General features: G+C 33.8%; 4 protein-coding genes across 4 annotated transcripts; 1 reads left to right on the forward strand and 3 right to left on the reverse strand.

The window, feature by feature from the left end:
• Positions 1–4,953: 4,953 nt before the first annotated feature.
• LOAG_01859 (hypothetical protein) lies at positions 4,954–6,369 on the reverse strand (the record flags this gene model as incomplete). The annotated part of the gene is made up of 4 exons (XM_003137397.1): positions 4,954–5,028; positions 5,937–6,090; positions 6,195–6,273; positions 6,351–6,369. 4 exons carry the CDS (start codon positions 6,367–6,369, stop codon positions 4,954–4,956), a joined length of 327 nt encoding a protein of 108 aa, XP_003137445.1.
• Positions 6,370–6,824: 455 nt separating this feature from the next.
• On the forward strand, positions 6,825–15,222 carry LOAG_01860 (AIDA-1b). The gene is made up of 31 exons (XM_020445869.1): positions 6,825–6,945; positions 7,140–7,231; positions 7,435–7,543; positions 7,634–7,744; positions 7,834–7,947; positions 8,062–8,184; positions 8,268–8,487; positions 8,628–8,768; positions 8,857–9,000; positions 9,087–9,178; positions 9,255–9,346; positions 9,456–9,613; positions 9,868–10,029; positions 10,219–10,335; positions 10,463–10,663; positions 10,823–10,980; positions 11,196–11,294; positions 11,392–11,532; positions 11,614–11,704; positions 11,787–11,907; positions 11,972–12,063; positions 12,192–12,331; positions 12,523–12,717; positions 13,091–13,207; positions 13,323–13,434; positions 13,534–13,664; positions 13,750–13,892; positions 14,075–14,270; positions 14,368–14,454; positions 14,567–14,698; positions 14,907–15,222. Exons 1-31 carry the CDS (start codon positions 6,913–6,915, stop codon positions 14,991–14,993), a joined length of 3,951 nt encoding a protein of 1,316 aa, XP_020303721.1. The 5' UTR covers positions 6,825–6,912; the 3' UTR covers positions 14,994–15,222.
• A 5,330-nt stretch (positions 15,223–20,552) lies between these two features.
• On the reverse strand, positions 20,553–21,883 carry LOAG_01861 (hypothetical protein; the record flags this gene model as incomplete). Its single annotated transcript, XM_020445870.1, has 4 exons — positions 20,553–21,055; positions 21,182–21,337; positions 21,465–21,572; positions 21,863–21,883. 4 exons carry the CDS (start codon positions 21,881–21,883, stop codon positions 20,633–20,635), a joined length of 708 nt encoding a protein of 235 aa, XP_020303722.1. The 3' UTR covers positions 20,553–20,632.
• Positions 21,884–25,852: 3,969 nt separating this feature from the next.
• On the reverse strand, positions 25,853–26,505 carry LOAG_01862 (hypothetical protein; the record flags this gene model as incomplete). Its single annotated transcript, XM_003137400.1, has 2 exons — positions 25,853–26,039; positions 26,351–26,505. The coding sequence occupies 2 exons, from the start codon at positions 26,503–26,505 to the stop codon at positions 25,853–25,855; spliced, it is 342 nt and encodes a 113-aa protein (XP_003137448.1).
• Positions 26,506–27,077: the final 572 nt, after the last annotated feature.

Consider the following 27,077-nt stretch of genomic DNA (forward strand, 5'->3'; position numbering starts at 1 on the left):
TAGATTGCAGGATACTTTCTTTTTAAATGATATAAATAAAAATTTAATTGGTACAGTGATCCTAAAATTAAAATTCAATGTGCGAGAAATTTTATTAAAAATACTTTTGACTCCGTTTGCTATAACTGCTCAATTCTTTGCATTAAACTTCAACGATATAATTATTAGAACACACTGATTTGATTTGAATGATTTCAGTGTCTAACTTTACTAACCCTGAATACTGAAGTGTGGGAGGAGAACATTCAGTGGAAATGGATACTTGCTGATAAAATGGATGATTTTAATTAATTAGGGCAAGGAAAAATGAAGTAAATTCAAAAATGAAACGATTAAATTTCCAAAAATATTCTACTTCTAGTTTTATTAAATACTTCTAAGTAGTATTTTCAGTTTTTCATAACAATTATATTTGATTAAGAAAACTATTCCAGTAGCACATTTAATTGACTTAAACTTTGCAAAAAAAAAAAGAGAAAAATTGTAATTTGCTTAAATGGCCTAAGCCAATACTGTGAAAAAATATGTCAGACCAATTTCAGTGTTATCGGAATCAGTACTTTGCATTGCTAAACTTTCGCTGCACCCAGTCGATATGAATTATTGATTTTCTCTACAATTGCATTAACAAGTAAATATACCATATGACATTGTTGTATGAGTTAAAAATTCTAAATAAAATTTGTTTATACAAAAATTCCAAACAAAAATTTCGAGTGAAATTTTTGTGATTAGTAGATGGTACTATTAATTTCATTTGTTGTTCTTATTTTGTAATTTCTGAAATTTATAAAGCCTTCCTTACCATTTCTTCGTCTTCATATCTCACATCTGCAAGACCAGATCAATCTTGTATTCAATGAATGCTTGAAAACAAGATCATAGATAATCGGTTAATATCAACAAATAGCCAACCACTCATAATCAAAAGAAAGAAAAAAAAGAAGGGTGGTGTTTAGCATCTGATTATACGACAGATGTTGTGGGAAAAAAAATTCTAAGTATACTCAACACGATTGATTACGACGAAACGTCGAGTTGTTTGCATTGGTATAGTACCATAAGCGCCTACTTCTTTGTGCATTTCAATAATATGAAGATCGAAAGTTGTAAGGCTTGCCTTAAAATTGTTTATCTGTTCCGGAAGATCGGCCTTTTATTTTTTGTTGTTCACTCGAGGTTATCTTTGCTATGATGATTATTTCCGTTCTGTTTCATTTCTTGCATCAGTTTTTGTTATCATTAGCTTTCTTGATTTATTTCTGACTTTAGTGATTTTATCAGCTGAAATGAAACTTCTTGCAATTGACGGACATTTAACTCCGGTTCTATCCGTCTAGTTTTTTTAGCTGTTTCGTACCATTTATTGATATCGTCCAATTTTTACCTATAGAGGTCTTTTTTCAAGTGTAAGGATTATCATAACTCGGTTACAGCAAATTGAATTCAAATCAGAGTGCCAGTCATTCAACATGGATAATTTGAGAATGTTTATTCGTTCAAACTCTTGAAATGACCAACTATTCGTTCTTGCTGCTTTGGAGAACCAGTAACAGATTCTCGAATCACCAAATCCTGCGAATAAAGTCAGTGCGAAATAAAGTCATTCCAGGAATGGCTCTGTCAAAATTTAAACACAAATTTTATCCATCTATGATCGCTATCAATTCATGTAAATATTTCAGTTTTGCTTAAAGTTTGCTAGTTTTTGTATCGTAGAAATTACTACAGCGATACCCCTATCTGGAAAAAAATCTTTCAGAAACATTTCATTTCTGTTACTGGATTTGAAACAAAAAGTTAGTTAAGCATATCTTTGATCAATGAAGTATTTTCTACCATATTATTTTTCATTTACAACACTTTCTTTGTGCTCTTAATTTAAATTTCCTTCATATTCTTTTTTATGTATAACGGTGTCTTCGTCTGAACCACTGCATACATTTATAATTATGCTGGAGAAAAAATCTAGAATACTGGGAAAAAAATTTATTTTCGATTGTGCTTTTTTTATTTAAATAGATGAAATAGTTATAAGTTGAAAGATGTATTTGTGACCTGTTCGAGAACTGAACCAACAGCAAATAACAAACACCTTGGACTGACAACCGTCGTATGGAAAAAGAAGGAAAAAAGAATAGAGACAAATTCTGAATGCAAATTTTTAAGGTTGTCTCGTTAAAATTTCCAAATCCATACGTTTGGCCAGTGCCATTAAAGAAAAATAGTATTTAACGTTGTGATGCATTGGAAAGGAAAGGAAGGCGACATAATTAAGACAGCGAATTAATTCCTTCATTTCCTTTCCATTTCCGATCTTGGCCCTATTATTTTGTAACGTCATCAACTTTTCTCTTCAATACAAGCTGTCACTTTTTACGGGCACTCATTCAGGTCATAAAGGGGCACAGAACTTCCTTTCTCCTATCCCTAGAAGCTATTATTAGAGAGCAGGAAAGCTTTGGAATAAAACGAACTGGCAGCAGCAGTGATGGATAAGTGAGCAATAACATCGTCAATATCCTTCGAGTGCTTTCTTCCATTGTATAATTTAGTGGAAGTGACATCAGCCACCTCTTATCTTCTTGTTAACTAATCTACTTTAAAAGCAGTCATCGCTTTCAGCAACTATTTTATAAACTTTTGTCTAATCATGTTATATTTTGTCATGATTTTGTAAGTTCCTTCCGTTTTATCATTTGTTTGTCTTCTCATTCAGGTTTAAGACTGCTGAATAATTGCTACTACTGAAATATCTGATAGGTTTTCGAATATCAAGAATATAACCAGAACTCTTCAAACCCAATGTTAGGCTCGGTAAAGCTAATGACGAAAACCGGTCAGCAATCACTGATATTCATTAGTTTAGCTTTTAAACCTTCCTGTAAATCATACCTTGAATCCAGTTTGTCGAATTTATCAATCTTTCATGCTTATGGTATTTAAAACTGTTACACAGACTGATAGTTCACTAAACAAGGCCATTCTTATTCATTTAAATTCAGGACTTTTTCGAGTAGTATACCAAGTTTCATTGGACAATGAAATCAATAGATTTAAGCTTGCTCATTAAATGGAAAAGAATAACAGCAAAAAGTACTTTTTCCTGAAGGTCAAATGGCATCTTACTCTAAAAAACACAGTATTGTCATAAATAGGTGAAAGTGACGTTAAAGAAAGACCACAGAGAAGTACAAAAAAAAAGGGAAATTTAAAAAGAGCCCTGCTGTTATGTATGATATATTTCCTCCTTTTTTACCAGCATTTATTGGTTTGGATGATGGCCATTTGGTTTGAAGTTGTTTATATGCTGTCATGCATATCCTATAGAATATCTGTTTTGAAAGAAAAAGTTTAGAATTCTTAAATGACAAGGGGTTTTCGTTTTGGAATGCTCTGATTTCATCCATCATTCAAACTAGACGTGTGTGCAAATACGTTTCTTGAAAGTTGCTAGTTCCATCCTTTATGTCGTACTCACATTTGATTAGTTTGCTTTTTTCATGAAAGATATTCATTATTACTAAACACTTCACTAGATAACTTTAAAACAATAAATAAAAAGATTCTAAATATAAGGAATTTGAGAATATTCTCTGTCACTAATAATATTAAAATAAAACCAAATGTCTTTTAGTAGTATTGTTTTTTCTTTTCTTTCATTATATTCAGTTGATAAAATTGAGATAGAAAACACTGCCTTATGTTCCTTCTCCTTCTTTTTTTCTTTGCTTTTTTAGGTAGAAGTTGATTTGATCTAACCAAAGTTTTTTTTTTTACCAAAAAACGTAGTAGTAGTTAAAATTCAGCTAATTCATTGTCAATAAAGATGTAAGTAGTCGTTGACTGCAAATTCTTAATATTGCCTAAGAGAAAAGTATATGTGTTCTTTACATAACTTTGTTCCATTCCTCATCAATTCTAAGCTTTTTGCTATGAATTTTGTTGATAGTAAAGGTGTAACACAAATCAAATTTCAATTGCAATTGGCATTTCCATGTTTTCAGTTTTCCTTCATCTCTTCCATCATTTTCAGCATCATTTAGGTCACAGACTTATTGACTTTTTCTTGTTTTGTATAAATTTCAAGCATCAAAAATTGAGGATGCCATCACCATACAGTAAAATCGTAAACAACGTCACCTACAATTCTTTACGAAAGAAATAAAAAAGTAAAATAATATGAATTAAGTTTATGCACTTAAAATAGTTGCGCATAATAAGAGATTTTTGCAGATTTGTTATGCTTTAATTATAGCTTTCAATCGGCGTTATTTTGGCGCCTAATCGTACTTATGTGAATTGTTAAAAATGTTCGAGAGATCAGCAGTAGTAAGGGAGTAGTTTGCTTTGTTCTCTCAATCTAAGTTACACATTGTGGCATTCCGTGGCACACTCCCATTGGCCTAATCCTTTCTTTGAGAATGGACTGGACGACAAAAACAATCATCAAAAAATCCATCGAGGGCAGTTCCTAAAAGCGAAACCGTCGTTGTCTGTCCAATGCTTAGCTCAGTAATATTGTGTTTTTTGCGAAACTCAAAAATTGCCGAGGTTGTTTAAGCCAGTGAAAAATGCTATAGTTGAGTTGAAGTTTGGTCTTAGTTTTCCAATGAAGAGGAAAAACATTAGGAAATATAAAATATGGATGAGTGTAGGGGAACTCATCTTTTCATGCAGCTATTGTGTAGCAGGCGCACTCTTCGACGAAAGTTCCGTTTGCTCTGCAGTCTGTTACCTTTGTTTATCTTCCGCGAAATCCTATTTCGATTCTTTCTCTTTTCGTAACTTTTGCATATGAACGGAAAGCTCACAGATATTGCTTATCCACAATGATTTTTCAAAGCTAAATATACTGGTGGAGAATTACGAGATTTGTTTGAACCATTACGTCTGTTCTGATCTTTTTCAATTTTCGATACTTGGAATTACTGAAATTTCAAATAATTATAATCAAATTGCAAGGTATGAACTTGCACTTCGTTCTCTATCATTTGGAATACCATATGTTTCCTCCACCCTAATGACCTGCATTTACATACCACAACAGCGCAACAGCTGTGGACAGCACTGCTTTACACGATTCACCAGCCAACCAATGTATCGTCTTTTGAAGTTAAATGACCCTGCTGTCAGCACCATACAACACGGCAATAGGTAGACAGACACACAGACACGCACACCCACACATACACACACACACACACGCACATGGACATACACACACACACACACACACATATATATATATATATATATATACATACACACATATATATACATTTGTACACAGGCAACTGCCACGGACAACTTTCCCCAATCGATCGGTATTGTTTCCGTTTTCGAGCAGTTTTGTAACAAATTTGGAATTGGGAACAGAAGTGCGAGGTGTTTAGTTCCTATATTGCATGCAGATTTCAAGGTTAAACGGTAATTGACGCTAGTGTGGTACTTCAGAAATTAGTTGGTGCTGCTGTGAAGTTTAAACTTGCATAATAATCCCATACAACCGAGCAGTTAACAATCCACCAAATGTATTTTTGCGAGAAGACGATAACTGAATGAACAGGATTTGACTGAATCTGGCAGAAATTTAGCTTTTGACAAGTCGATCTATTTCATTGTTCATAAATTGGGACACAGGATAACTTCGCTTGACCTTTGGCACATTCAAAATCCAGAATTCATTGTCACTTTGCTTGGGATTTCGAAGATATATCTTTTACAAATTTGGTTGCGCTCCCTTGCATACGTTTCGGGTATTTAAATTATTGTTGCTGGCATTTAAACGAGGAAGGATTTACTAGCTTTATGATTGGAACTGATTCTGAGTTGTGGAGAAAAAGTTTCAGGCCGTAATTTGCATGATTTTTAAAATTCGACGTGCTTCTTTTCGTGCTGACATTAAAGTAATTTCTTTTTTTTTCACGTCTTACATCTGCTTTGCTCCTCTTCCCTGAGCTATCTTCCTTCGCTCTTTCCCGATCCTTCATTCGCATATTCATCCTCCTTTCGGGTAGATCAAGGGGAAGTGTTTTTCCCTCAAGACTACTTTGGCTATTACCGAAATGAGGCGGCGAGAATTTCCACCTACAACTAAACAGATTTATTTCCATTGAGTAATTTTTCGGTAGTTGGAAATTTTTTATCGAACTGGCCGGGAAGGTTTCTTGGGTAAGATTCGTTGATCATACACCGCAGCACAGCCTTGATGCATTGTTGTAGCTCTTTTTTTTTCTACTTCTTGAGTTCCAGCTTGACGAGGATTACTTCCTGGATTCCAAATTGGTCAGCTGAGTTCCGGAGTCCTTTATTTCATCTGGTTAAGGCACATGACTGTAATCTACTACCGAAAAAACGTCGTCTCATTTAAAATTTATAAGGCAAATAAAACTTTCGCTTTTTCCAATATTACTTTTCCTGAATAATTTCTATGTCATTTAGAATTGCTCAGAGATTTTCTTTTCTAACCTCGTTTGATATTGATATTCCTTTCAGAAGTTGTCGAAAAGCTTGAACTTGTTTTCTACCAAATCTGTTTTTTTTGAATTTGATTATAAAACAGTTTAATACACTACTGGAGCTTCTACAAGACATGTAAAAGAAATGATAAGAATTTTAGTGGAAGTTTCATAATTTCGTTGCTAGCTAAATATGTGGTTGTGATTTACCGGCAAAACTCAGCTGCCGAAAGATTGATGAGGTTTTTTTTTTACAGCTCGATGTATTGTAAATTAAAACTGGTGGATCATTGTGAAATCCTTGTGAATTTTTTGTCTTTCATGCTTTTTTAAAATTTACATCTTATTTTAATAATGGCAGCACTGCGACATAGATGACGTGATTGTGCCAGGATGAGTCATAAATGTGTATTTTTTCGATGATTTCGAAGAGCTCTATCGTCATGCAACGATGGGACCAAAAGAACTTAACTCTGTTCAGCAGGTAAGTTCTTTTTTCAAGACAGAAAGAACTGTGTGCAGATGAACTGCTTTTTTATTGACGAGAACTTGGAAAGACTTCGTAGTTCCATTTTTAGTATTATGTGCATGCGTAATCCGATATTCAAATATAAAGAAAACACGTAATGTTACAGCGTATGTGTGCATCATTATTTTTGATTGGGGTACTGCTTACAGGAACTTTTTGAAGCGGTGAGACGGGGAGATGCGCAGAAGGTGCAGACATGGCTATTAAGCAGACGCAGCAAGCGGCCACGGACACCACTGAAGTAAATTTTCATTATTTTTTCTTTCTTTGGTTTTCTTTTTTTTTTTTTTTTTAATTTTCAAATGTTAATGTTGAATGAGGAATTTGTAATATAGTTGAGAATCTTATTATCGATTCGATAGAATCGAATGAAGTAAATGGTAACAGAAAGATTCGAATGTAAAGAGTTTTAAGCACAGTAATAGCTCCTCCAAAATGTTATAGCTTTTTGCGTGCATCGACATCATCACATTCAGCTTGGCTATGTTCGATTGTAGATCCGTCGAACGGTTATACAGTGCTACATCTTGCCGCTTTGCTGGGCCATAAGGAGGTACAATTAATCCATCTCTTAACTTCCTATATGTAACGCTTCATCTTAATTCACTACAACATTGTCTTTTGCAAATCCAATTTCTTCAAGGTAGTTAAAATTTTGCTGAATGTTGATTCACAAATGGCACGAATAAAAGATCGGCGAGGATGTTTGCCAATACACTTAGCAGCATGGAATGGCCACGTTGAAGTTATACAGGTAATCAGCATTAATGGTACTCCAACCTGGTAAGCATCTGGAATACATCAGAATTTAAATCCTAACTTTCGCATTTACATATATTTCAGACTTTAATTAATGCTGAACCGAATACTGTTGATGCGGTAAATAACGCCAAAGAATCGCCTCTGCATCTGTCAGCACAACATGGCCACGGCAAAGTCGTCACTGTTCTGCTTGCTGTATGTTTTAATTTGAAATTCATTGATCTGAACAGTAAACCTATCAACTAAAATGCTTTTTTCTTTTTGAAAACTAGGTGAAATAAAATCTTATATCATAAAGATACTTTTCAGAAGCATGCAGATGCCAGGGCGAGGAATGCACGTGCTGAAACAGCTTTAGATGTAGCTGCAAGACTTGGAAAAGCTAACGTGTGTCGCTTACTCATCAGTAATTGTCCAGAATTAGCACTGCAAGTTAGATTTTCGTTTGGAAATATTAGTATTATAACTTGAGTTGACTAATATTTTTTGGATTTTTCTAAGTGAACTCTCTTTAGAGTGCATCAGAGTGCATTACCACAGATCCAGGAAGGTCACGACATTTAGCTCAAGTGGTATATCCATTACATGCAGCTGCTCGTCACGGTCATATTGACTGTCTTCAAATACTGTGTCATTCCGGTTTTGACCTTGACTATGTTACCGAAGAAGGTAGTGCGTTACATGTCGCAGCATTGTTTGGGAAGGTTGATGCTGTTAAGTTACTGCTTGAACAAGGTTAATCATATATCGCTTATTCTTTTTTGTTAGAACTTTCTGAATAGAATCTTTTTTGGTGTTTTTTGTATAGCGTAGTTCATTCAGATAGTAATAATTTTACCTATTCTACAATTTTTCTGTATGTCCTAAGGTTACAGGCATCAATGTTGATACGCGTGATGGACAAGGACGTACTGTATTGGAAACTTTGGCAGAGCATGAAAACGAAAAAGCTTCAGATCTTACACAAGTGATACAAAGCCGAGAAGGGTGGTCAGAATGTCGCAAGCTCATTGAAGGTTCTTTTTGGTTCTCTGTTTCTAGGTGGTTTCTTGAGACTTATCATACTATCATGCTTAATGTGCATTGACTGCTGATATTTTATAGCTTACATACAAAAATGTAAGAATCGTCAAGATGACAAAATGACTGCAGAGAATTATTCAGTTTACTTAAATTTACCTTTTTGTTCGAAGTATGGTGCTAACCCAAAAGATGTTGTTTGGAAACCGATACCGGAATCATCTACAGGTATTATTTGGAAGTAAAATCGAAGTAGCAAATGACTTTTTCAGAAGCCAAAATCTTTTTCCAAAAAAGATATTTCTGTGCTTCAGCCAGGCTTCAAGCATCTCGAAATCACGCACAGCATAGTTCGACTAATAGCACTTCGGAGATTGGCACGTGTTATCCACCACCATCGATAGTGGTATTTTTTTTAATGTTAGCAATTCTAAAACTTTTTGCAATTATTCGAAAATTAAAAATTCTGAACCACTTTTCAGGCTGATGTGATTGCACATGAACGCGATCTGGATGATAGTTCAACCCTACCTTCGTCGGCCACTCGTGTGGAATCATCTGGGAGCGAGTCTGAGTAAAGTTTTTTTTTCTTGAAATATTTTTGTTCTGGTCATTTGTTGAAAATTCTCATTATGTAATGCTTTTATGCTTGGTTGTTTGTATTCTGCACTGGTGTATTTCAGTTCGCAGCCATCACCAGGTCAAGCAGAAGGTTTTAGTGTAGAAAATAACGTATCTCGGTTTGCCATCATACTGCCGAGTCATAGGTATAGACATACACTTCAGAGAAATGGCGTTCTTTTACCAAGGATGGGACTTGGTCAAACATCACTTAATCCAGGTACAAAAACTGCTTCGTTGTTAGCATTTAGAAAACCAAAACTTAGGAAAATATTTTGAATAAGGACTGGTTTTTGTCACGCGCACACTAAAAGAAATAAATTTTGCACTAAAATTATGTGAAAAATTGATTTCAGCTGATCAGTTTTAGTGGAAGGTCTGTCTCAGCATCGTATCTCCACTTTCCTCACTCTACTTGGACAGGATTTATCTTTTGCTTTTGTAGTTTTTTTTGCAATAATTGTTTTATTCTAGATTCAGCAGTAGCATGCTCATACCAGGCTCCACTTTCGTATGATGCTTGGCGATCACAGCATGTTGTTCCATATGATAATGTGACAAGTCCACCACATCCTCTACTGGGCTATGACAATGTGCCACGTAATCTCGTCGTTTACGATAATGCTCCACCACCTGGTAAATTTTCATTGATTTGGATTTTTTCCCATACTTTCTCAAATTTTCCAGGGCAGAAAATTTAGCTTAAATATGTGATAGTTTTTCATATCTTCTCCTGAGTATACCCGATAATTTTGGCGAGAAAGCAAAAATGTATTCCTTGTTGGTTTAGTAGTGTGTTGAATGAATAGTGAAATCTGTCCTCAGGACATCGACGTTGGCAGCATTCCTGCGAAGCTAAATCTGTACATGAGGGTGGCTGTGAAAATATTGGTACACCATCTTGTAGTGTTAGAAGTGATGGTATACAGACTATGCCACCTGGTAAGAAACCACATATTTAATAACATTGCAACTACATGTAATTAGTTTTAAAAGTTCGCGTTTTTGCATTTACTACGAATCAGACTTGAAGTACATTAGAAACTGGAATTCATCCACTTATTTTTAGTGAAACCCGGTCGTCAGTGTTTTCTCTTACTAGAGGAAACCTTGAAGCCTGAACCGGCTCCTCGGAAAACTAAAGCACATGAAGCTAATGTGGATAAGGACAGTGGTCTTGTTGTTAACTATAGCCCTCCAAGCTCTCCTTCCCATCGAACAGAAAGCCCAGCATCCATCATCACTTTCGCCTGCTCAACACTTGAACGTTGTATGTTTTTTTTCTACTGTCTGAAGACAATTTTTCATTTTTAAAGTTCAAATTAGTTGGGGCGAAACTATACTATTTTAGTGATTCTTCTAATCATCAAAAATTCTATATGCAAACCTTATTTTGACAGTGAGTTATATCATTCGATAGGATTTTTAGCCTTATCTCCTGGAGAACAAAGCAGCAGTGTTCCATCCGGGACAGCTTCGTTAACTCAAGGCCGTGCACCATTAGCACTCCCTGAAGAGGTTTCTATGTCAGCTTCAGCCAGCATTCTGTCAATACAAAATTCCCCGGAAAGGTATCTTATGGAAGAAGTAAGTTTAGTAATAAATAGCCTATATCCATTTAAAACTTAATATTTGCGAGATCATGCCTCATCGACTGTACATCATTATAATTGAAGCAAGTTTCAGTTTTAGTCAGAAGCGAATGAAAGCACGGGGAGTTTTTCTGACCTGATATTCATCCCTTTTTAGAACAGTAACAAATGCAGGAAATTCTATCAAGATTAAAATGAATCTTGTTTTAGAGTAAACGGAGAAGGCATTCACGTCTCTTAAATGACGATTATTCTGTACCAGATCGTAGTTCTGCGACAGCTGCTTTTAATTCAAATTGGTCGATGAAGGTATTTGTTTAATATGTGCGGAATATTTTCCAAAATCTTTATTATAGTTTTTTTTTCTATTCGAGGCTTTTTTTGCATTAGCACCTAGTTACTTTAGACTGCACTGGCAAGTTGTGTGGAAGTCATAACAGCAGAAAATGAAAATGGAGCGAACAATGTTGACGGCCAATCTGACCTTGACCATCTTCCGAGTCCTGAAACTACTGCATCTCGCATTCATCATTTCCTTTGCAGTCAGGTTTGAAATATCCTTGTGACGAAGTTTGTTTTGATTCGTGATATTTAATATTTTTCAATTAAAAAAGATTTCGATTTTTAGGATAACGCTAGACAGCAATTGTCACAATCTCCCACTGTAAGCAAAAGATCACAGCACACGCAGAAGGACACAATATCACCATCGTCAACAGGTTCCTACTGCTTTTAATGAAGCCTATCATGTTGGGAATTTTCGTTATTCACTCACCCGAACAAAATAAATCTGTATTTCAGTGGGGACAGATTGCACTTTGGCATCGTCATGCTCCCTACCGATAATCTCCCATGTCTCTTCAACACCGCCATCAGTAATTTCTCCGTCGCAGGAACGCAGTCAGCTTTACAAGCAATCCAGGTGAAATTTTATTTCTAGCCAAATTTTTTCCAACGCTAAAACCGAAATGTTTTTATAATTTAAGCTGTTCCAGCATGGATGATCAATCATTTTCTTCTGTGGAGGTACGCTTGCGAACTGCGTCTTCAATACCAACACATGGTAGCACAAGTAGGGGTGAGCACTCATAATCAAAATTAAGTTCTTAGCAAAATTTCAGGAAGAGGTGAATATGCATCTTTATAAATACAGATACCAAAAGCAGCTTTGCTTTTCTTTCTTACGCTTCAGCCCTTTGTTCTTAGACATGTGTGGATTATCTATCTCCAGCGATGGCGAGCAACATAGGGACGAACTAAACAGCAGTATACAGGCATCATTTGCACAAAATGACAACGTTTCAACCAGGCATAGTTCCTTGGATGAAAGTATCGAATGGAAGAAAGTAAATTTCTCAGCTATAATTCAATTGTGGGAATAAATTTTCGTTTTCTAAACTATGATAGTTTTACACTTCTTTCTTGGAAATCTATGCTATATGTGAGGTTGTCAAGAAATAACTGTGGAACAATAAAAAGTAGTCGGTTATGACTCTTGTTAAAGAGTGTTAAAGAATGTTAAAGAATATACTATCAGATCAGTGAAATAATGGAATCATTTGGTGGCGCAATTTGTCGGGAATCGGTGTTTACAGCTCATTATGAACCAAAAGTGGCCGTTTACCTCAGAGATCGGAGATCTCATGCATTAACATTGCAGTTAAATGGACCACAAGCAGTGCAAAACAGACATTCACTTGGATTTGATGCTGACAAAAGATATAAACAACTGGTCAGTATTGAAGGTCATTAATTACAAATAATCACTTACCGCCACTTTAACTTTTGGAAGACTACGTAGATGTTTTATTTCAACCTTGAAATTATGAAAAGTTAACTGATGAGTAGCTGATAAAATCCAATGATAGGATTCCATTTCGTAAGAGTCGGCTGAAGTTGTATTAATGCCATAAAGTAAGACAGTTACGTAATTCAAACCAAAAATGTGAAGTCGTGCGACTGAAGGCAATAATACACTATCTTCTCTCATCAAAACAGTGGAAGCTTCTCTAAACAGTCTAGGGATTTGCAATAAACTAAACCTTAAGTTTTTAAAAAAGACTTACTGCTACTTTTGCTAAATTACGCAGCATTTTTCCTTGCAGCGAGGGATGAATGCTGTTGCTGAATGGCTAAACGTGTGTGTTGGGATACCTAATCCCAGAGCAAATGAAATAGCGGAAATCCTCGAAAGCAATGGTTTTGACAATGTCACTCATATGGTATGTGCTCTTATTTTTGAAAGCAAATAGAGATTTTATTTAGAGGACTCCTTTTTGAAACCAAAAAATTTTCTTTGATTTGCATTCCTCAACATCCATCGGCTGTTATTTGCAGCAGTCGACACTCGATCGTGTTGCTATGCAAGAAATTGGGTTTGATAAGTCAACTCAACACCAAATCGGGATGTATCTAGAAAATTACCCAAATGTTTCCATCCCAAGTGCAAGTTAGTTTTAAAATTTCGAAACCACTCATTGCTAAATTTACCCTCGAGGAGCTACTAATCCTTGAGTTTGTTAATCTGAATTATCAGGATTTTCTTCAGATTCATTTGCATATGTTTCGGACTGGTTGCATTCACTGGACTTAGAAGATTATCTCGGTCATTTCGTAAGTGGCGGGTTGACATCAATGCTGATCGTTTTTGCAGTCGATTCAACGCGGAAACATTTGAAAGTGAGTGACTTGCTCCCTGTAAGATTTCAAGACGACATTTTCATGCGTTTTGGTTTCTTTTCTTCTTAGTAAGCATTATTTTCAGATTCTTGGTATCACAAAACTTGGTCATCAAAAACGAATTTTAAATTCTCTAAAGAAAGCAAAGGAAGAGCGACGTCAAAAGGCAGCAGAACGAGCAGCAGCAGCAGCGCAAGAAGATGAAACAGACAGTGGACAGGAGAGCAGGTGGTTTCTTTTGCTTCATAGCTTTCTGAGAAAAAAGTTTCTAGGGTATTATTTTTTTCATTTTATAAAAGAGAAAGAAAAAACATAATGAATTGCATTTTAAAAACATGATCAAATTGAAATACATGGTGAATTTTATTAAAAAAAAATCCAATGAATTGCATCTAGTGATGAAAGTTTAGGAGTACGGTGCAGTCATCATCAAGTACCCAAATACCTCATTCAGCGATTGTTGGGGGACGTCAAACTGAATGGCAGCATTCATCTAGTACACTTATTGAGAGCTGCATTTCGTATTCAGCTCATTATCTTGGATCAATGGAAATATCGAATGTTGAGGAGACAGAGGATTCTCGAAGAGCTATGATTAAGTTGAAAGTAAGATATACTCACATATATGCCTTTCTTGAATGTAAAGCAGAAATTTCATTTTCATTTCTTTCCAGCAATTTTTGGTGAAGTGTATTTTTTTTAGAGAGGTATTCGTGAAATAGCCAAAGTCCCTCATGTTTTACTGGAAATCTCAGTGTCGGGTGTTCGAGTGCTTGATGCTATCACAAAGGTTTTTAATCGTTTATTTACGGATTTATTAAATAAGTTCTTTAAAACGGAAGACTGATTAGTTAGTTTAAAACAGTATTTTTATGAGTAGTTCTGGCATGTTACTTTTTCAGCAACTTACTGTCGAGCATGAAATAGCACAGATACAGATAGTGTGTCAAGATGAAAGGGATCTGAACTGTTTTGCTTATATATCGCAAGATGGAGATCGTCATTTCTGCCATGTATTTTGCGTCTTAACTGCCGTAAGTTGTGACGGTTTCTGATTTTGTGCAAAGTATTAGTATCATATTTCTTGAGTATGAAATATACTTGATCTCAAAATCTATCCATTTCTAATCGAAAACTAGTTTTGAGATGATATATAAAGTTAGGAAAAAAACTAGTTTAGAGATGGCATATATTTCCTTTATTGTATGAAATCAGATACATCTTTGGAAAGCTTCTTTACAGGATGTAGCAACTGAAATAATAATAACATTGGGACAGGCATTCGAAATATGTTACAGAATCACCAACGATAGCTATGGCAGTACTTAGCCGATTACCATCTAGCTTGTCATATGATTCGTTTTGCATTTCATTTTACCCATGAATTCTGTCAGATGTTCAGATCTCATATTAACAAATGTACTTTGACAAAAACCAGATTTTGGAACGAAATAGTTCTATCAATCCAGTCAAATTCTCTAATGTAACATGTTGCGCACGGAATGTCACTCTGTCTTCGCATAGCATTGCATGAGTTCCTTAGGGTTATTTAATAGGCAGAAGTTCAAAATAGTGCCTATTACTTTTTTTCTGTACGAGGACGAGCTTTACACTTACAAACTTTTCTGTGAAATCAAAATGTAAGTTAGGGACTTTCACTGGAGATGTTTGTTCTAAACTTTCTAGTGTCTATAGGCAGTGATGAATTGGTGGCTTTATTCAATTCCAGAAGAAAATGGCGTTTTGGGAAATAAATCATGCCACCACAAACGGGCCGGTTTTCGACATTTTGAAACTAGAAGCTATTCAATTTCTGTTTGTTAAGAAAAGGAGGAAAGTTCTCAAACATTTCTTGGACAATCTTAGGGTTTAAAATTTGTTCTTATTCATATCAGTTATATATATATATATATATGTATATCAGTTTCATCCTGAATAAACGGATCGTGGTTAACAAGCCAGAATGGGAAGTGTATTATTTTTTGAATCCAGTATTGTGCAAGAAACATTTTAGAAGACCTACGTACCAATAGAAAAATATTAAATTAGCAAAAGGTAATCCACTACTGTACACTTTACTGCCATTTATTCGTTTCATTTATTGCATTTTAATTTTAATTGTGTGCTTCGAATCTTGATGTGTTTATTATAACTTGTTTCTGATGTTAATTTTTTAAATGTATACAACTAGTATGGTTTTAATGGAATAGAACATGTGGAGTGCTAATATTATGCATCAGCATAACAATCATCACTTTTTATTGTCGATTCGATTAATCCTAGTTTAGAACGATTTTTGTTCTTTCGTTTCTTTACATTATTGTTTCATTAAATCTTCTTAATAGGCTTCTCATAAAAAACTATTTTCTTATTAAATTATTTCTTATTAAATCATTTTCTTGTAACTTTTTCCTGAAATATAGAATGCACTGTTTTTTGATAAAAGCGTTGGTTGTCCAACATTTAGTTCCCTTCACAGTAATTCCGAAATTTCGTTCACCTTCTTCCTCATTATTATCAGTTCCTTTTCTTTAGAACAGTGCTTTTTAATATCATTGATTTTTTTGACTTATTTGGAAGGTTGGTGGGTGGTAACCGGGGATTCCTAGCTCATTTATTTCGTCATTTTTTACTGCTTCTTTTATGCATGTTATCAAAATACTGGCAAACAGATCGAGTAAATGGATTAAAGTTTTCTCAGAAATTAAATATAAAGGATTTGGCAACAGGCTTCAACTTTGTTGATTTCTTATATTTTTCTAATAAATTTGAATAGTTGTAATCCACGTATTCAAATCAATAATTTTTTGCTTAACAAACATTTTTAATACGTATGAAGCCAGTGGATTCTGATGATTTTGAACGTAAGACCCCCAAAAGGACTGCTTCGATGCCTTTTAAACGAAATATTTGGAATAAAAAACCAGAAGTACTTAATATTTCCAGGAATAGATTGCATTAAAATGAATCGTCTGCGCGGTTTACTAAGTATTATACCGCGTTCTCAATGTTTTATTATGATTGTTGCTGAAATCGCGAGGAGATGTAGTGAATCAGTAATTCCTTTGTTGTTAATTTGATTAATTTGATATTGTAATCCGTTGGGTATAACATGTTGTATGTGTGGATATGTCGTGCAATGTAAGCTAAAGTTATGCGTCCATTGTGTCTATGTGCTCTAGTAAAGGCGGTAATTGTGATGTGCCAGAAAACTGAGAGCTATGCCGAGATCTCTCTATTTGAGGAAGAAGAGGGTCCTGAGCACCAAAATCATTTCAATAGATGTATTTCGACGGGGTCGGTTAGATAGACGAGGTCGGACGTCGTTTGGTGTCCTTTTTTGTTCTTATTGATATCACTATTGAATTTGCATTATTGGTAATATATTTATTGAGTTCGTTGCTGCATTAACCAACTCATAGGAATAAAGATTTAATTACCCAAGTTTGAGGTCTTATCATTTGTTGTATTGTCCATGTTTTTTATTATCCATGTCTCTTTCAGAGTATGTTAATTTGTGTCGGGCTTATTTAGTGATCGTCTCATACTCCCTCCATTTTTTTCTTTTTTCGCTTATAACTCACAAGATCAGCGTACTTTGTGCAGAAGGATGTTGGCAGTAAATTAAACGTAGTGCTGATGAAATGACAAGTGTAGATAGGAAAGTGTTGCTAGGAATTTACAGATATGTTGGGAGGTAGGAACTGTTTCAAAATAAGCTTTAAAAATGATAATTTTAGAAACGTAACTGGGTGGATGCTTCTTTGAATTGTCCGACAGAAGAAAATAATTCGACAGGGGATGAGTCTGATGAGGACGCTTGGTTATTGCTGCGACAACAACATTGGTTGTGATGATGTCATACATTGAATCGCTTTTCATGGAGCAATTTTCTTGAAAATTGTTAGTTTTTATTATGCCTCAGATCAACCCTCAGACAGCTTTTATGAATAACACAGGACAGGTTCCAATCCCGCACACTTTATTTCACTAATAGGAAATAGGAATACCTAAAAAACAGACAAAGTAAGGATGTGAAGTTTTTTTCTCAATGAAAACTGCTAGTCGTTCCGACAGCTAAACTGCGTTTCGGAAAAAAACCGAAGCAGAAGTGCTCAACTTATATAGCTTTCTAGCAAAAGTAGCTTTCAAAAAATAAAATAAAAAATAACCAGTCGCAAATTAACATCTCCTTAAAGAGAGACATAATTTTATAGCAAACAAAATCTTTGTTCAGCCCGATGGGCAAACTTATGCAAAATACACAAATAGCCTGTCAAGGCATCTTGCTTAAAAAGCAAATCTAAACAGGTTGATTAATTAAAAAAACAAGGTATTCAATGAAATGCTATCAAAGACCGTTAACTCGAGAATGAAGGAACTATACAAGTATATTAAATTAAAATGCATCGTGTATTTGTTACACTCCCCCTCCAATAAAGTTAAGTAATTAAATCAGACAAACCAAATCGCCTTCGAAACAATCGCAAAACTTCAGTCTTCTTCAATTTAATTAATCTATATCAATCTATATTTAGCACAATCCATATTCCTTTATATTACAACATTATTATGTCTGCTCAACTTTAAAAGCAAATCAGCTTTAATGGTGATTCAGCTCATACTATTCTCAACATAAGGCGCCTAAATACAGTACTTCAAACTATCTCACTTCTAACTGCCAAAAAGACTGTCACGTTGGAACATCTCCAAATTGAAGACAGGGATTCATAAGTCTCTCATAACGATTAGAAAAATTCTGACACGTTGAAATTCAGAGGATCAAGCAGTCTTTTTGAAAACAATGGAAATATAGCACTAAGTAATACATCTAACGTTATTGGTGCTCAGATGTGATAAGTCAAAAAATAAGTCTAAGTCACGAATTAACGACAACCAATGTGGAAGTTTTTCCACGATTGGCGAGGACAATTAGTTATGATAAAGGTTTTATTGATTGACGGAGGATTTATTCTTTGTTTGCGTTATAGGACAATTATCAGGGAATATTATGGGTAGAGTCGATCACTAGGTTTTCGTTATTGTCATCCAAAGAAAAAATTTGCTGAGAGTTTATTTGTGGTTGTAGTTCAGTGTGGTTTTGATGGGCTATGGATGATAGTACAGAACTGAATCGAGTCAAATCGAACTGTTGACCGATTAAATCCACTGAATGGGTCTCTTGTGGATAATCCTAACTCTTCATGTAGTGGAAGTTTGTTTACAACCTCCCTACAATTGCACATAAACTTTGTTATCAGCTTAATAAGCATCTTAACTATGAGCTGATTTCCAACATCTTTACAGCATCGAAATATTTCTATATTACAAAAATACTTCGGTTATTCCTACATTTACAGCCAATAAATTCTGCTCTTCCTGGGATGTCTAATCGTTATTTGTTTCATTTTCAATACTTTTTCGTTTAAGCAGTTAAGGTGATCCTTGCAAATCAAGTATTAATCAGAATTAATTAGCATATATAAAAACTTATGCAAGTTACATGAACGACGCTAACTCGTTCAAATGATGCAACTTCATCGCGCATGTTGTTACTACCGCAAACCACACAGCCTACCTGAATAACTACTTGTACCGATTCTAGCTATATTCCAACCTTAAGTTATTATTCTAAAGCTTCAAGAGAAAATTCCGCTCCAAAATATTACGGAAAGAGTGAAATGCAAATTCAACCCGATCTAGAAAATCTCGAGAGAATGGATAGGGTTGAATGTCAGATTGTTATGAAAACTAATTCATTTATATCCAGTACCACATTAGATTTAAAAACTGTAGTCGCAAATTGTTTGAAGTTAAAGAACAATTGTGAATGTGTATTTGTATCGCCAAGTATAGTATAAATCAATATATAAGTAATTTCCCAATGTTTTCTTCAACCGTTAGTACACTGTCACATACTATGTAATAAATATATGTTTTACGAGAGATGTAGTGTACAACAGACAAAACAAAGTTCAAATAAATATTTGAAAAGTCAAACTTTTTAGAATGTCATCCTCCCTTCTATAACTGCAAAGTCATTACGTTGAGTGAAATTCACCAAAATTATGATCTCCATTCCGCATGCTCCAAATGAACATTTCATCAATCTGCACAATGTAAGTGAATACCTTTTCAAATTACCGAAATTGAAGTTAAGTTCAAACAAAATTTTTACGATATTTGCCGGACTGTGATGTATTCTGTTAGTAAAATTAAAGCAAGAAGAGGATATAACCTAATAATAACGCCGGTGAAGCTTACAAAAGCTCTTTCTCTAATCCTAAGTAAATATATATGGAAAAAATTTCACACAATGAGTTTTTATAATTGAGCAGACTATAATCTCCTCTTCACCTATCCATCCAATTAGAAAAGACGAACTGTTATATCTCAGTTATTACGCGACCAATCAACAAACCGACAGCCAACTATTATCGAAAACAACGACAAGGAATTTATTAGTTGATCATACTGCTTGTTTACTGTATAACTTATTTATCTCTGCTTACAAATTTGTCGCGTACTAATATGTCTTATACCTTTTTTTGCTGTTGTTAACTAATACTATTGTGCAAGAACAATATTACATCTCGAATAAACCTATATCGCTGAAAAACGAAGTCAACAAATTAATTTTTCCGACACCTTTCAGGTAAAATTTTAGGATCAGTGCAGTCATATAAATGGAAATGGTAGTTTCAGAAAATGGTACAGTTTCTCAAGACGATAGTGATTGACATCGTATAACTGTATGATCATTATTTCTGTCGACATGTAGGATGTATTTTCTAGTTCTAGAACTCATTCTGAATGAAAAATTTTTACATAATAGAAGTAAGATTTATGCCGCATCTGTCTTTCAGTAACTTAACAGACGGAATGCACCGAAAAGCCAAGCTTATAAAGTATATATTTGAACGTTGAATAAAAACAAAGCACAATAAAAACAAAGAACGAAATTTCAATTAAGCAATTGAAGTGTCATTTTTATCGATAATAATGATATTGTCATCAACAAGCAACTGTCGTTGCGATTTTTTCAATGTTGCTGTTATTGTTATGTCAGTTACATCGTTATTATCCACCGTGATAGCATCACTTACCATTGTCATTGTCATTGAAGCTGCCGCTGAATTTGCTAAAACTTTATTTGTAACAGCAGTATCACTGACGTTGGGTGTTCTCATTGTTAGCAATTCATGTCCAGTCTGTGTTGTTGAAGGCTTGCAATGCCTATCATGTTGACTGCTACTACCATTATTTCCTGTCGATTGATTTTTAGCTGTATATTTGAACAATTTATTAGACATTGGTATACATCCACGATTTGTTGGTGAAACTGTTTTCGCACTCGAATTACATAACAAACGACCTATTTCATGTCGTAACTGCAAGTAAAATATTTGTAGTATGCATAAAGCTTGATTACAAGTTCTATTGATTCATCTTTAAATAGAACTCATTCTTAATTGCCGATATATATTTGGTAAGAGAAGGAAACTTGAGAAGAATACCTGAGTATTGAAGAGCAAATATACTGTCGGATTGATGGAATTATTTATGAAAAACAACGAAGTCATAACAAAGTAGGCCCATTTTGATTCAGATATTTGAGGAAGCCACTGCCATGTTGTCCAAGTTAGTAGAAAAACCAAGGAAACCAGGAAAAACTAAAATTTTTATCAAAATTTGAAGCTAAAGTGGTACAAAGCCTATGAACAGTAGCAATCATGAAGTACTGTAACAAAGACAGCCAGCAATATCAAATTCAAAATGGAAGAAATTTAATTTACTCACTTGTATGAAAAGTCTCATCTCTTTTTTACTAATTTGTCCACGTGTTGTTCTAAAATTGTTCGATCTCAGATATGAATCACTACCATCTTCCAAGTGATTATATTCTATCTGCAAAAAAAAAAAATGCAAGCCAGTAGCATTCTCCATAAAAATTTGAATTCAGAATTCAAAATTGCTTTTCGTAAATTTTGTTTCGCAAGATGTGCAACTGTTGAAAGTGCTAAAATCATTAACGATATTTTCAGATTTTTGAATCAAGTAATGAGAGAAGTACTTTACCCAGTTTTCTAGTGAATCTGCATTCAATGCATTACAGATGCAATAATCTATTGAGTATTTTTTGTTTTTTTTCTTTCAATTAAGAAGGAATTCCGTTTAATGATTAGCAAATTATGTACCATTAACTGATGTTTGGCCATTGCCTGCCTACTTTCCCGCACTTTGTATATAATTATTGCGTAAGAAATAATCATGACTAATAAAGACAGACTGTTGACACCCACATCAACATATTTATACCTGAAAATAAGACATGTCTGAGTTTATAAAAAGTCCAAAACAGGTGCATGAAATCGATATGAGTTACTTTTTAAAACCCATTTAACCACACGACAATATTTGACATTTCCCATTCAAAATGCATCGTTTAAATCGAGATTCTCCTCCCTCTCTATTTTCTAACCTCTAGTTTACTAATACTCAAATAATGCATTGACTCATTGACTTATTTTTAATGGCAAACCATTTTTGCATGACTGTGGATACATTTGCATGACTGTGGATACAGGCAAAACTTTTCACTGTACTAAAGCGTATGTTGTGTATACTTTGTCTACATTATTATCAGGTAATGATGCGAGAGTAAATTTAGCTTTCATAGTATGTTTGAAAGCCGCTAGCTTAAGCACTTGATTAAATTTCCTGATGCTCTCGTTTCCTATTTCACTCCTTTTAGTCTTGCAAAAAAATAAGGGAAAAACACAACTGAATCATGTCGCACTGCATATTACATTCCATGTTATGTTACTGTGAGAACTTGATTAAGAAGAATAATCAGACCAGTGATTCTCAGAACAGCCTTTTACCTGTTAGCATTTGGAATCTTAAGCGTAATGAAACGGCAGCAGTTCCCAGCACGCTCAAAACTCAATGTCGCAACTCACCACAATTGAGAAATGTCACCTTTACTGAAAGAGGACGACGATGATTCTCAAAGAAAGAACCCCTGTAGCTGTGATTCATTCTCTTACAAACTCACACAATTAGCCTCAAGAAACAAACAACTCTCATGAGGTGAATAGATTTTACAACGATATCAATATTATAAAAGAAAATTATGCAGTTTTTCAACACTATACCACTTTGAAGACAAAACCACCCTCTCTGAATGAACGTAATATATAATATTTATGGCAATATCTTCAGAATCACAACTAAGAAGGATAATGAATAAATGCAATTATGATTTTATAGAATAAAAAGGTACCATCAAAGTTAGTTTTTTTAAATTCTAAATCATAAAATTATTACACTGATTGCAAAAACACTTGAAAAATTTTGATGTAGAATATCAATATTTTGTTGATAACAAGCCATCCTTGCTAATGCTTGAGAATTTCCACAATGATTATCAAGCCAATAATTGTATCACATAACGTGTTTCTGATATTATTATTTGCTTTTTATATTTTTATATTTATATTTATATTTTTTGTTTCTGATATTATTATTTTCTGATAGTTTCTGATATTATTTTGTTGCTTTAGAGCGTATCAAAAAACTACAAAAACTATAACTTGCCATTCCATGTGGAAAAATACTGAAAACTTATCATGACTTTAATAGATTAGAATTCTGTATCATAAAAAGAGTATCCATAATGTAATTGTTGAAACATCCTAATCAGCCAATCAAATGAAGTAATCAAGGAGATAACAAGTGTTCAGGACACCAAAGCAACAGGAGTCAAGTGATGTTGTTCACCATCATGGCAAGAACAATCAAAAGCATTTCAACTATTGCAATTGAAAAAAGAACTGATGATGAAATCTTTAATAGTCATAAGTTCTGTGAAGCCAGGATTTGGCAAAATGATTTTCTAATTGTGATATTATAAACGATTATATTTTAAACGATTTTCTAATTGTGATATTCACGATACCAATCTCAAAAGATAAGACTAAAAGCTTCACATTTCACGAGATACCAACTTTACTCGCAGCTCTTACTTTGAATTTTTGTATATCGTTGTTTGAGTTGAATGGACCAATCTCACAATCTATAATAAGTTTGTAACGAAGTGACACACAATACGCATAGTACATGCTCAAATGATAAACAAGAAACACTTTCTACATACATAATGTCGATAATGGAAGGAATTGATTTATTTCTAAGACTATGAATTTATTTTCAAAACATCGATGGCAAAAATTCATCCAACGATTTATCCCAACGATGAAGTAATGAATGATAATGTGGTTTAAGTTACTATGATACATATGATAGAACAGAAATGTGTTTGTTGCTGTACTATGGAGCTTGAGGGAAAAAAAAGAAACGAGAATTTCAAATGAAATAAAATGACTTGACTTTCCTAGACTTCTCACCGAACACTTTGCAACTCTCTGCCGAATATATATGCGATATTTTCTTGCAATTGAAATTTTTGTATTGGCTGTAATTTTGTCTTTTTTTCTTCATTCAGTATATTTTGCTTCTTCACAGCAATGTTTTTCCACTTTCTGGTATTTCTGTATTTTTACATTTCGTGATTTTACACTAGGAAAAACTCCACTATAGTGGATCTCAATTTCGAATCTACCAGTTTTTACTCTGAAATTTATGAGACCTATTTTTATTTGCAAAAAAGTCCTACGAATATGATAAATCCATATAATTGAAAACATCATGTCTGTTAAAAGTATGTTATGAATATAGATAATCTTTTTTCAATGATCGCTTATTAATCATTCTTCCATCTCACAAAACATTTCATCTCCAACAATCACTTCTACAGCTCAAAGTACGATTGGTACAAATATCAGATATGCATTAAATATTTTGAATGATGACCATTTTGAAGGAAAAAATTATCAGCTGGGGAGGAAAAAGTTCCGGAATAACTAATTACAATCATTCGTTATTGCAATCATTTAGTCATAGCTAATATTTCTCTGTCGTATATTTGTGTATGGAATCAATTACTTTTCAGTGAACACTTTTGAATCTGCAAAAACTAATGCCTTATTTTTATTTACTCTATTCCATTATTAGCTATCTTTTACCCAACCAGTTTAATAGTGATTCCTTATTTAATATGGTACTTTTCTCTCTCCTACATTTCAAATGTTGTGATAACTGCTGAAATGTGTTCTTATCATCTTCCAATTGTCCCTTATCTGTCCGTCAGTTTATTTCTTCGCTTTCCGTGGTTACTAAATTTTAAAAAAAATTGAAAAAGTAAGAAATCATAATGTTATATCAAAACAAAAAGCAAAAATATGAATCATCACATGACCATTAGTAAATTTACTTTGAATAGCAATTATACTAGCATAGTATAAGGCCTAGATTTTTTTTACTTAATTTTCTGCTGAACACTATTGATTTTAATGATTTTGTAGATTTGTAATGGAAATGCAAATATCATGATATGACATTAGTCAAACTAAGTCCAAAAATAATCACATTTATTTTATCTCATTAATTTAGCTCTTTCATTTTTCCATAGGTTATTTATTTAAGCATTCGTTTCCTGTAAAATCTAAGTATCTCAAAGAAAACAACTATTTAAAAATAATTCTTTCAAAAATTATTCAATTTTCAGTTATAGATACTTCTTATTCCCTTCCCCATCTCTCTTGCAATTCGTAGTTTTCACCCACGCTTGTCATTCAACATGATCACATATATCATTACCACTTCTTATTCGCAACTTCAACTGCAACATATTTCCTACTGTATTAATACTTTTTAATTCCTCTCACCATAGCCATCATATGAACCACAAGACGTAATCACTGCACATAAAGTCATAAACAACACCCTGTCATTTCCCTATCGTTTATGCTTTTCATGAGTATTACAAATATTTCATATATCCATTGGTCATTCATATTACGTATTTGTATGAAATATTTAATCTCTTCTTCTGAATTGCGTGTATCTTTCACACGCAAACACACACACACACACATACACACACACACATACACATACACACACCACTTTCTAGCCTTATCACTTAGTAACAATCCCTATTATTTCGATACATTCGGTTCCAGTTCTAATAGTGCTTTTGAATAAGCATTCACTAGTTTACTTTTTTTCGATACCATCTAAATAACTCCTCTTTGGGGTACAGTAAGCAAAGAAAAGAAAAAATGCTACCATGTATCCATGGGATCGTAGACAGTTATGTAGTAATCAGAGTTCCACAATGTATGACAACATGGGAATAATGTTGGCAAGGATACAGCAAAACCTAATGCATAACCAATAAATATTGCAAGCAGTGCTTTTCGTGGTGAAAACAACCACTTATATTCCATTGGATAGACAATACTAACAAATCTGCAAGTTGTTCTTTTAGAAATTTGAAAATTCTATTTACTATTTTTCAAAACAATCAGATAAGAGAGTTTACCCAGGTATGAGAGTGCTGAGGTATTTTCATGTCTGATCACTGAACTTGCAAAAACTAATTATGGAAGTTGAATTTACTTCGGAAAAAACACTATCTTTGTAAGTTTTACTTGAGATTTGCTTGATTAAAATATATTTGCATTCATAGAAGAACATGTCAGCTAAACCATCCTTAATTTATTTCTCAACAAACTTGAATTTCCGATAAATTTTCAAAAATTGTTTACAAAATGACAAACCTGTTACATGCCATAAGTCCTAACTGTAAAACAGCCGTATACCAAAAAAAATCATAGAAGAATATCATAAGTACATTGCGAACAGAGTGAAAATCTAGGAAGGCACTATGAAAAGCCGTCGCAGGCACAAGGTGAGTTAAACTGATCACTACCATTATTATATCGCAGGTAGCTAACGATGTTATAAACCAGTAGCTGAAATTACATATTTATTTGTACGATAATAATCACACAAATATGTAACATATTTTTTTAGCGAAATTAGGATATCATTTCAGATCTTAGGCTATAGTTTGTAAGTATGAATTAACAAATATTCTGAAATAATGAAGATTTCGACTGCTTGAGTAGTCACAAGATATATTTTTTTTGCAGGAGGTTTCAAGAATTTTTCATTGATAATCCTGGTTGAAATTTCTTCTCCATATCATCTTCATATATAGCGTAAGTAAATTAATTTATAAGAGAAATGTTATTTCAGAATAAAGTATCTCTGGCTTTTCAGCAATTCCTCGTTCTCGACGACTTTCAAAAAATTCAAAAATAGTTCACAGAAGGCTAAGAGATCAGCTTCACTAGAAGTGTTCCTCCATTCATTTAGCAAATCCTAAATTTTCTATCCTTCTCTCTTCTGTTTCTCTGCAAACCGCATATCTACTTGCTTCCATTCCTACTTCACTTTAGCTAGATGAATACTTTTTTAATGATAATTAGTGAAAAATAAAAA

Source organism: Loa loa (assembly GCF_000183805.2).
Source record: "Loa loa unplaced genomic scaffold supercont3.63, whole genome shotgun sequence".
NCBI classification, from domain to species: Eukaryota; Metazoa; Nematoda; class Chromadorea; order Rhabditida; family Onchocercidae; genus Loa; species Loa loa.

Excerpts from the sequence above, each read along its gene's own strand:
- LOAG_01860 (XM_020445869.1), top strand. The coding sequence starts at position 6,913 with ATGGGACCAAAAGAACTTAACTCTGTTCAGCAG. Across the intron at positions 10,664-10,822 it reads CTGCTCAACACTTGAACGTT|CCTTATCTCCTGGAGAACAA; the intron begins GTATGTTTTTTT and ends TAGGATTTTTAG. Across the intron at positions 12,718-13,090 it reads ACAAAAGATATAAACAACTG|CGAGGGATGAATGCTGTTGC; the intron begins GTCAGTATTGAA and ends TTTTCCTTGCAG.